At 31.5% G+C, this 11,536-nt stretch overlaps 1 protein-coding gene across 2 annotated transcripts; it reads right to left on the bottom strand.

Moving 5' to 3' along the window:
- Nucleotides 1-3,550: 3,550 nt before the first annotated feature.
- Nucleotides 3,551-5,729, bottom strand: LOC105781002 (putative Myb family transcription factor At1g14600). 2 transcript variants are annotated; one of them, XM_012605563.2, is made up of 5 exons: nt 5,083-5,729; nt 4,924-5,000; nt 4,738-4,774; nt 4,357-4,477; nt 3,551-4,250 (listed from the first exon to the last, which is right to left on the bottom strand). In XM_012605563.2, exons 1-5 carry the CDS (start codon nt 5,354-5,356, stop codon nt 3,710-3,712), a joined length of 1,050 nt encoding a protein of 349 aa, XP_012461017.1. In that variant the 5' UTR covers nt 5,357-5,729; the 3' UTR covers nt 3,551-3,709. The 2 variants fall into 2 exon arrangements, with proteins under 2 accessions (XP_012461017.1, XP_012461015.1); XM_012605561.2 differs by having other exon boundaries at nt 3,551-4,256; nt 5,083-5,728.
- Between the last annotated feature and the right edge of the window lie 5,807 nt (nt 5,730-11,536).

Below are 11,536 nucleotides of genomic sequence, written 5' to 3'. Positions count from 1 at the left end.
TTAGTCCTTGTGTCTTAATTAATAACAATTTCGGCTAAATTGACTATCCAAATTTTAATTCATCTCTATAATAACTATGTAAATATTAGTAGGAATATTTACAGACTCGGTTTATGAAAATGACATCCCGAAACTGTAATTTCTAACACCAATGGAAACCGGGTCGTTACACATACAAACTAGGAGCATCATCATCATCACTGGTTATGTCTATTGCTATGCTAGGGATGAGTAGGAAAAATCGAAAAACTGAAAATCAACCTGAATCAATATGTTTAGACGGTTTATGGAATGCAAGTTTAAAAACCACGGTTATCTGAAACTGAACTAAATTCTATTTTTTATTTAATTTATAATTAATTTTAATTTTTATGCATGGAAAAGTTAATGTCTCTCAATTTTGCTGATGTGGCGACATCTACGTGGCAGTCCATGTGAATTACACATTAGCAATTAATTAATTTTTTAAAACTTAAAAAATATTTTTTTCTAATTTTTATACTTTTTAATAATTTTAATACTTTTTTATTTTTAAATATTTTTTGAATTTTTAAATTTTAAAAAATTAATTACTGATGTAGTATCCATGTGACAATCTACGTGTATATCATGTCAAAAAGTTAACAAACATTAACTTTTACATTCATTTTAGGGTTATTTGACAAACAACGCAAAATTAAGGGTTAAAAAGATGAACAAATAAATAAAGAGCTAAAATAACTTTTTTATAAAATTAAAGGGCCAAATAAATTATTATAACCCCATTTAATAACAACATCCAACAATAAAATGTAAAGTTGCAAACTTATTTATAAATTAATCAAGGTAAAAAGTCAATTTAGTCAAAAAAATATGGGCTCAAAATTGGGTCAATTGGACAATAAATATAGGCCAAATTTAAAAAAGATAAAAGCCTAAGAAAAATCGGTTCAAATTATTTTTAATCAATTCTTTTAATTTCGATTCCCAACTTCTTACTAGTTTAAAATGGTGATATATATATTCGTTTTTATACCACAAATTGTGTTAGAGATTGTATGATCTGAATCTCGTCACTTGTTAAAAAAATAAATATAGTGGTAAAATAAGAGGATTTGTGAGAGTGAGATTCCGTTAAAAATTGGGGGTTGAAATCGAGGGTGCAGGGTTGAAGCCCCCGCGGTATACACCATACAGCACAATTTAAGTCCGTATAGAACTATACTTCTACTATTTGACTTTGATTAGAAAATGGTGTTTCAAACCTTAAATAGATTTAGTCAAAACTCCTTTTGTATCATTCATTTTTCAACATTAGTGAATTTCTTCTCTTCTGCCCGTAACTTTTTTCCCGAAAGAGTTTCCACGTAAAATCTATGTGTTCTTATTTTCTTTTCTTATTGCTTTGCAATCGTTTTATCGTCATTATTGACGTTTATTATAACAAATTGAATTAACAAACAAATCAATTTTCGACTTAATTAATCGATCAGTCCGATTATGATTACAATGCAAGACAGGGATTTAGTTAGAAACAATATAGCTATGCATTTATAGTTGTATTTCAGAATCCAATATTAGTTGTAACCAAAATAAACCAATATTAGTTGTTACATTAGCGACACATTTGGCTCACTGCAATACAATAGGATTGTAATGGAATAGTCATTTTGTGAGAAAGGAATAGGATTGTAATAAAATTGAATAGACATAACAGTGGTTTGGTTGGATGAAATAGAATGAGCATTGTAATAGTATTCGCGCGTTTGGATGAAAGGGATAGACATGTAATAGGAAAAAAATACTCGAATGACGAATGTGGCCTTTAATAAATTAATATCATTTAAGTAAATAAATGACATCTTTATTTATATTATTATAATTTTATATAAATTTAAATATGGCATTTAATAATGAAATTGAATAAGTATAATAATAATTTGGTTTGATAAATTGAATAGATGTGTAAAAGTAATTTATTACTGTAAGGTAAAAATGAAAATTTTATTCTTAAATTTAAAAAAATAATTTATTATCATTATTTCTAATAGGTTATATAACTTTTAAATTTATTATATTTATTAACAAAATAAAAATTTATTATGATAAATTATTTGTAGAAAATTTATTTTTTGAAAGTAAAATTAATAGAATTTATTATTTTATAATTACAATGTAAAATATTTTAATATAAAATGAAATTATCATGAAATAAATGGTATTTTATTGATATTATTAGTAAATTTAATTAACTACTGGCAATAAAAATGGTATTTTATTTTATCTTTACTTTTTGAAAAAAAAAACAAATTTTCACTTTGTTCTCACGCTTATCTCTCTTCTCTAATCCATCTTCAATTATTCAACACAGTTTCAAAAACCACCGTATAACCCAGAATCCAACCAGCCTGCACCACCTTCGGCCATCATCCACCGCCAACCGTCAATCTAAGATGTTCTCAAATTAAGCCAGAAACCACCAATCGAGGATGTTCTGAAAACCCTTCTTCCGCCGCTCTCCACCTCTTGATTTCTAAGCATGTTTTTTCTCCTCTATCTTTTCATTACTTCCACCAAGTTTCAAGCATTAATTCCTCTTGTAACAACAAAAACCTAAAACCCATGTGCTCTCTCTTTGTCTCTCTTAAATATTTTGCAAATAAAAATGGATTTGCTAATTTATTAAATAAATTCAAGTTGATGTGCTTTTTTTAGGTTATTTGAACGTGAGATTGTTGATGGCCAAAGAAAAAAAAATGATATTTCAGTCCAAAGAAGAGTATTTTCAGAGGGGAAAAGAAGGTTGATTCGGTGGAAAGGTTGAAATAGTCAATTCGACACCTCCTCCTTCAAATGGCTATTCAGCGAGTTTTGGGAATGAATCTGGAACCAATCGTTCAATGGTTTGAACTTGCAATGAACTAAACATCTATTTTACTGTACAACTTTGAGCTGTGCCGTAATGGCATAGCTATTACATCCAATCAAATACATCTAATTATGATTATACTGCAACACAAGTATTTAATTAGAAACAATACAATTATGTATTTATATTTTGATTTTGTTAAAGCTATAACCCAAATTATTATTAAAATAAAATATAAGTGGCAAGATAGAGAGATCCACGAGAGATACTGCACAAGAAGAATTCATATAGAAGTTTACTTCTTCTGTTTGATATTAATTTGAATAAGGTATTTCAACCTTACTGCATTATTGTTAATTAGGTTAAGATTTTCTAAACGTATAGGTTTACACATAGAATCTGTAAATGTTCTATTTTTTTCTCTTTTATTGCCATTATTCACATTTTATTTTTTTCAGAGGTAACCAAAAGAAATCTCAGGACCCTCTTACATTAACATTCACAAAGTTGATATTTTCCCTTCTATTGTCAAACATGTAGTTATTTATATATAAATAGGACCTTCTGCCCCAATAAGTTTATTACCAACAAGAGACCTTCTGTAATTTTTGTCTGCAGCAAGATTAATACGAACCTAGAACAGCATAGCCTGTCTTGTCTCGAAATCGACGTGTATATATAGTTTGAATATGGCTGATAATGTGAAGGAAACGACAGAGAATCACTATATTATAAAAACAAAAACCAAAAAAAAAGGTTATTATCGATTGGTGTGTAATATTTGTTACAATTAGACAATAAGAAAAAGCCTTCCTCTATCTCGGATAAGTACCTCAAGATCTCACTTAGAATTGTCCCCATTCATATAGTCAGATCTAGTGTACTGACCCTTCTACCATTTTCCCTACTACTATCATCTTCTCCTTTCAACCTGCTAAGCTTTGAGGACGACGGCGGTCCGCATAACGACAGTGATAAGCCAACATCGTCTTCCTCGGAGCTTGGCCGCTTTTCTTCCTTCGCCTGCGTTAGCCGTAGGGTTAAATCCAAGTCCAGGTTGCTATCCGATATCGTTCTTTTCATCGCCCTACGCTCTTGTGCACTATTTCTGCTACAATTTGTTTCATCTTCTACTTTAGCTTGAGCGCTTGGCTTAGTTAGGAATGATTGGAGATTGGGAGATGATGATGAAATTTCATTCTTCAGTACTTCATGGCATTTCCAGCTAGGTAGTAGTGTGTTGAAAGAGGAAGTGTCCATCCTGAAATTATAATTGGTCCAATTGCTGCCAAAGATCTTATCTGTCACTGTTCCATGCAATACTGGTATTTGTTTATCAGTGAAACTCCTGCTCGTGTAAGGATTACGCATCGAGAAATGGCGACCATTCCAAGAAGTATCTCTGTATCTTGAAAAAAGAAGTGGAAATTTTGCGTTTAGAGTGTAGAGCACTACGTGCATTTAAGAAATTTGGAACACTGAATATTGATTGTTAATTTTAGTAGTACCTGAAAGTATTAGAACTGTCGCCTTGATGATGATGATTATAGCCTTGCAGCATGGGAAGTTGGTTGAGGCTAAAAATATTTCCATCTCCACTTTGCACAAGATGCCTATGATCGCTTATCACTGCCATGTAAAAGGTAACTCGGATGCATCAGAAACGATGATTGATGGAAACCCTAATTTTGGTCAAAACTTTTTGTATTAGGTAGTCACATTAGACTCATATTAAGTACAGAAGCCTGACCCTAAACAGGAAGCAAAAATTACCCAAACTCTACTTCAATTCAACAAGACTCAGAATTCGAAATTTTGATTAAAGAATATTGGACATCTTCTCACTCGACTCAGCAAGAGTTGGTATCGAAATTGAAGTACATACGTACCTTGTCTTGGATCATCAATCTTCTTGCTTCTATACATCTGATCATGAGAAATTAATACCCAAAGTTGAAGGAAAAGACAGTTAGAACATAAAGAATCAATGGCTTTGCTCCTCTTATTAATCCCTTTATAAAATATGAATGAGAAATAACTGTTAGCTAATCTACAAGTTTTAATAGTAAAATAACCTGTAGGTGGCTCTTCACATGAGCGATGCTAAGTCCTTTTATATTCATCATCTGAAGAACCAACTTTGGGGTAGCTCCTGAACCAAAGATTGTTTTTTCTTTGTTAAAATCAACACCAAATAAGATCAGACTAGAAGAGAATGAAGTGAGTCAACTCACTGTCTTGGCCGCCGAGTCTTTCGACTGCGTGAACGAACCGAAGGTGAAGGTCGGGTGTCCAACGGAGCCTCGGCATCTTGGATCTGACATAAGGCCTTACGGATGGCTTCTTATCATTCTCTTCCACCGTGCTGTTGCTCGAGCTCCCTCCATTTCTAGGCATACTTTCCCCATCGTTCTCTTCGCTCTCACTGTCTGCCTCGGCCTCGACCTGATGATCACTTTGTTCGGACGGAGCTGTCTTTGAACATTCGGTGCTGCTATTCCTCTCCATCTTAATTTCCAAGCTCTAACATCAACTAATATCCAAGTCTAGGAATCATAGCGTAAAAGGTGAGAGAAAATATAAAGACAATAGGGTGATGAGCATGGAGGGAAGGAAAATCAGGTCATATAGTACTAATTTGTCACAGCTAAGAAGCAGCTTTCTTAGTTGATCAACTTTGATTTTAATTCTTCTTCTAAGGGGGAGGGCAGAGAGAAAACTAGCTGAAAGGAAGCATCGGCTCTAAGCAAAATCTACACATCTTTGAACAGATTGGAAACCCTAGATCTTGACAGGGAAGACAGACAAACCTGTTTCTTTTCTCTCTCCCTCTCACTCTCTCTCTCTCTCTCTCGGGATTGGGACTTGTAAACAATAATATTTACTTATATCCTCATGATATATATTGGGAATATCTTATATCATCCATGCAACACATGCATACATGCATTCATGGATGGATGTCAAGTTATGAGTTGAAGTTTTATATGCCAAATAGTAAAATATTTTAATTTCACAATCAAGTTTCAATTATGTTACATGTTAATTTTTACTACACTTTATATGTCACCCTTTAAACCCTACCTATAAAGATGCATTAAATAATATGCACAAGCACAGTCAAATAAGATTATAATATTATCAAATATCCTTAAAAAGAAAAACTAAATAACCCATTTACTCCACTGTCATCTATAATTTTCATATAAAATATAGAATGAGTATGAACTATACAACCAGGGACATGTTAGTAATTTGGCATAAAATAAGAGATTCGCATCCCACTATTTTAAGGAAATTTGTCACATACATTATTTTATGAATTTCTCATGGGAATTAAAAATTCAACTCTATTTACTTCAAAGTGGACTTTTGTTCTTATTATTTTTGTCCCTTCGGCTAAATTGAAGAAAAGAATTTCGTGCAACTCAAGATGGCGGCCTGGTTGACAATCTTCCCTGCCCAACCTCTTCTCTTCTCTTCTTCTCTTTTATTATTCCATGATGAGTCCTAAATATAGTCCAATTCTGCCTACATTTTATATAATTTAAAACTAATGTTTCACTATAAATTTGTTAGCTATGAAAGGCTATAAAATGATTACTTAATTATTCAATTTAATCTTTTTTTGTCAATTAACTATCTTAGATTTTTGGGTATTTTTATTTTCACATTAGTAAGCCGATGAACAAAAACGACAAAACTAAATAGTTAGATGATCATTTTGTAACTTTTCATAGTTGGGTAACATCTACTCTTATTTACCCAATTTCTTAAATCAAAGCTAATTGAGTTCATTTTTCTTTTTCCCCTTAAGTTACATAATATTCTTTTTGCTTATTTATTTATTTAGGTGAGACAATTTGTGACACATGGATGGATGCGTTGAAGATGTAACCTGAATTTAAATTTGTAAGAAGAGGAGTGGGGGAGGATAATTAATTTAAATAGTGCACGAACAAATAATAAATGGTAAAAGGAAAGAGCAAGCAAGTAAAGTTGGGGGTGTGAATGGGCGATGGATGGCAATGCAAGCGTGAGGTAGGTTATTATGTAGATGTGAATGTGATGCTAAGCTGTTGCCTATGCAGACCCAAACTCAAAAAGGATTAAGAAATTGCCTTTCCAACGGGAATCACGGGCTTTGCTCCTCCCTCCTCCTCGGGCAACTCAAGGATCGGACCAATATATATATATATATTTAGGGCGAGCCAATAATGCATCACCCATGATATTGTTTCTCAAATTTAGGTTGCAAGAAAAAGATTATAAAAGATTATATATTTCCAACCACCCTTGCGTTTTAAACATAATATCATTTAATAAAATGTATGGATATATATATGTGTGTGTGTGGCCTACCCACCCAATTCCAAATAAACACAAAATGAAATACATAAAATCATTCACCTTAGAAGTGTTTAAATTATATTAGAAATGATTTTAAGAAGTGGTTTTAGAAGTTCTGACACTTTTTTAAATATTTTAATTAATATCATACATTCCCTATCACTAAATCAACTGTCCTTAACAATAATTTTAGCTATTATCCTTAAAATAAGATCAAGGCCGGTTTATGATTTTTATTTAAGGTTTATGAGGTTTTGGTTTTAGGGTATTAAACCCTAAAATTAACAATATTTTAACTTTTAAAAAGGTTAAACACAAAACATTAACAAGCCCTAAATCATGAGTTCTAAAATTCATCTAAACGATCTAAATTTAAAACCCCAAACTTTAAATTAAGTTTAATGCTTTATGATTTTTAAGGTTTTTGAGGTTTTGTCTTTAGGATCCTAAACCCTAAAATTAATCGTATTTATCTTAAATTAAGTTTAAATTAATTCTAAACCCTAAAATAAGATTATGAAGTTATTAATTTTGTTTAAGATTTTTGGGTTTTGGTTTTAGGATCCTAAACCCTAGAATTAAGCCTACACCTTAAGCACTAGGCATGTTAATTTTAATTATTTTATTTAAAAATCATATAAAAGTATGAAAAGATAATAAAAAGGCCATCAAAATAATAATAGAAGTCATTTAATAAAATAGTATATTAGCCATTTCCGAGTTGGTACTTGGTTAACCTATGACACCAACTCAGTGAGTTTTATTAATAGTTAGTATATATATATATATATATATATATATATATATATATATATATATATATAATTGATGGAGGTGATAAAGCCTGCATAAGAAAAATTAAATGTAGATATATATTAAAATAAAACTTTGGTTGAGTGGTAAATTAAAAATTTTGCTAACTGCATTGGCATGGGTTTAAATCCTATAATATGCATATTTTTATTGATTATTTTTTAAAAATAAAAATATCAAGTACCCTCAAATAATATAATTTATTTTAAATATGAAGGAACTTTAAAGTAATTTCCTATGTATAGATACACAAATATATAAAAATGTAGAAAAATATAAAACTTATTGAATTTTCAAATAAAAACTAAAAATTGTTTTAATTCAAATGGTAAATGAAAAGGTTTATATATATAGTGCCCTTAATTCAAATCTCATTATGGATTTTTTTATTAAAAAAATAAAACGCGAAGGTAATCCCGCAACTTTAGAAATAATATAGTTTGACACCAACTTAGAAAAAAACTTAATAAATAAAAGATAAAATTAAAAAGAATAGCATTAAAAGTGGAAATTTATAGAGAGAGAGGTAAGAAGTTGGGAGTTAGGGAGTAACCTTTTCATTCTTGGCACGTGTTCAGACACGTAGGTGCTTGAGTGTAGAATCGCGGTTCCAATCATAGTTCACAAGGATCTTGCCTTTCCAACACGTATCGTATCCACACAACTTTTCACAACCAATTTCAATTATGAATTTCTTCTTCTTTACTCTTAATTTTCGATTTTTTTTTCCGGGAACAAGATGTTGATGAATGTATATGGATCACTTTGAAGGATGATGGTACCCATAAAAATGAGAGCAATTTGGTATTTCCAATAATTAAGCAATCTGAGGGACAAGACAGTCCCAAAGGGCTAAACCTACACAAACCCCTTTTCCCACATCATGGGTGGTAAGTGTTTTTTTTGGTAACTTTCTACAAGAAGCACGTGAACTTCTTAGTTTTGACATAAACCATGCAAATTATTTTAAAATGCTACTAGTATTTGAGGAGGGAGGAGTGCCACACTCGTATTGACACTACACACCATGGAATTCATTGGACACTCTCTCTTGTAACTAAAAGAAATAGAATTGAAAGGAGGTGAGGAAAGTTGAGGTCCAAAATTCTTTTAATTGTTTACTTTAATAATACATCCAATCAAAACCTTTTTAATTCTTTATTGAAAGATAAAAGCTTGAAAAAATAATTTTGATAAAAAAATAGTTATATCACTATCCGGATTAGACACGTGGCACTTTCAGAAAGTACCGGATGGATATCTGAAGGTAAACCTTCACCTCTAGAATCAATCATTTGTCGTGGAGCTATCCGTTGATAGAAGAGACATCCTCCCTTCATCTAGCCATCTGCTTTTCAGTATAAACACTCCTTTCAGGACTACTGGGATCCACCTAACCTCGTATTGCCTAAAGGAATAACAAAATTAATGAACCCCGCTGTGCATGTCCTTCACGTACTCTATGATGACCACTTCCTCTGTAACGACTTCTCACGTCACATTAGCAAACAAGAGGACCTCTCCTATAAATATATTCTCAAACAATGAGAAAGGGATCTTCTCCCCTTAAGCAATCCCTGACCACTTACTCCTTGCAACCAAGCTTCCTTCGCCCTCACAGCATCTCTCTATCCTCTTATCTTTCTTCGGCTCTCTGCCTGTTAAGGTGAACCTACCTCCACAATCACTCCCTATCTTCCTCCTCGTTCTATTTTGTGTCGACAAAAAATATTTTGATATATAAAATATTATATTACTTAGAAATATTGGACATGTCTCTCGAATCTTCGTGTCTTACATTCAAAGAAATGAAGGATTCAACAGTATCGAAACACCCAAACTAGAGCAAGTTAGGGGTTTTTAAGAATAAATTAAAAACTTATATGAGGCAGTGTCTTCATAGCCTGTGAAGTTTAGTCAAACCCAAATACTACGTTTTATGCCATTTTTCTGTTATCGTTTAGTATTTCGCTATATATCCCTATAGTATTAAATAGTTTTAAGTTTTGCATGAGAATACGTGAGCCTATTAATGCGGATCTGTCATTATTTGAGATTTGAGAATGAGGATGTCTGTCCTTTTATGCAATGTTTATCTGTATTATGTACAGTAGGATTATTAATTATTATCTTTAGATTTTATATCATCCACCCATCTCCATGTATGGGAACCATGGCATTACATAGGCATGCCATATGATGATGATCATCACCATCAGCTCCATTCTTGCCACCATACCATTTCAAAGAAGCTTCATGGCTAGTTCTTGAGTAATAATTTCATATATATTGATATTTATTAAAATAAATTATGTTATTTGGTAGGTAAGGCTATTTATTCTCTTCTCATTTCTTATTTAATAAATTAATAAATTAATGCATGGTATGCCATGCAAATGAATTAAAACTCAAATGAAGATAGCATAGAATATTAGAGTAGATGGACTAATGTTTTCAACAAACTCATTGCCCTCACCAACACCATGGACCCAATCTATATACAGTCAACATTAGTTTCCCTTTTCCCTACAACATTATATATTTAATCATGCCATTCATTCATCTATAAATTACTTTCTCCATTTTTAATATTTATTTCCTTTATTGGCCAACTATAGTTTTATTCATTGTTATATCGCAATTCATTTTAGTTTTGTTGTTTGAAACTTTTTAGTGATGGGTGAAGCTAGAAATTCTTTTTAAGAGGGGAAAATTTCAATTATAAAGTTTTGGGAGATCACAGTGGAATTTTACCATTATACTGACTTATAATTTTAAAGGGATGCAACTGGTAACCCAATTGTTTGAACCGAAACTTAATGATTTGATCAGTTCAACCGCCAACTTAACTCTTTTACATTATTGTACATTAAATATAAACTGATTAATAAATTGAACTCTGTGTGTTCACCACCTCAAGTATGGTCTGGGTTTGGGTCACGCTAGTCGCGTTGTCAGCTGAGAATACAATAATAGCAATTAGTAATATGATAATACATTAGTCATTGTCGAGGGTGTTTACCTAATGATTCATATGGGAACCCAATTTCTTCCCCTTAACATATTATTCCTTTCACATCTACATACGTATGCATTGTTGGAAAAGCATATATATATATATATATATGTGTGTAATTTTCGTCAACGGAATATAAATTTGTGACATATTTATACTTAAAATATCTTGTATTTTTGTGGTTTGTATAAGATGTAGCATATTGGGTATAGTGTTGGGCCTGTACGAATCCTCTATTTTTATATAATATATTATTGGACTACAGGTATCTGATTTAATTAAAATTTAAAGAAAACTAATTTCTGATATTATGGATTGATGAGAAACCTGCGTAACACATGGGGAGATCTGGTTTCATCAGTCTATAAGTTAGCGCCAGCAGTAATATGGAATATCTTCTTTATGATTTTAAGATCTTTAACAAATATAAATAAAACCACATTCATTCAGGCCCATTGGATTTGGATGCCATCCTCTCAAGCCCATGTGGTTATTTAAATTAGGGATAA

The sequence above is a fragment of the Gossypium raimondii genome, chromosome 4 (assembly GCF_025698545.1).
Source record: "Gossypium raimondii isolate GPD5lz chromosome 4, ASM2569854v1, whole genome shotgun sequence".
NCBI classification, from domain to species: Eukaryota; Viridiplantae; Streptophyta; class Magnoliopsida; order Malvales; family Malvaceae; genus Gossypium; species Gossypium raimondii.
Note: the sequence above shows the minus strand (reverse complement) of the source record. Positions and strands in the feature narration are given on the sequence as shown.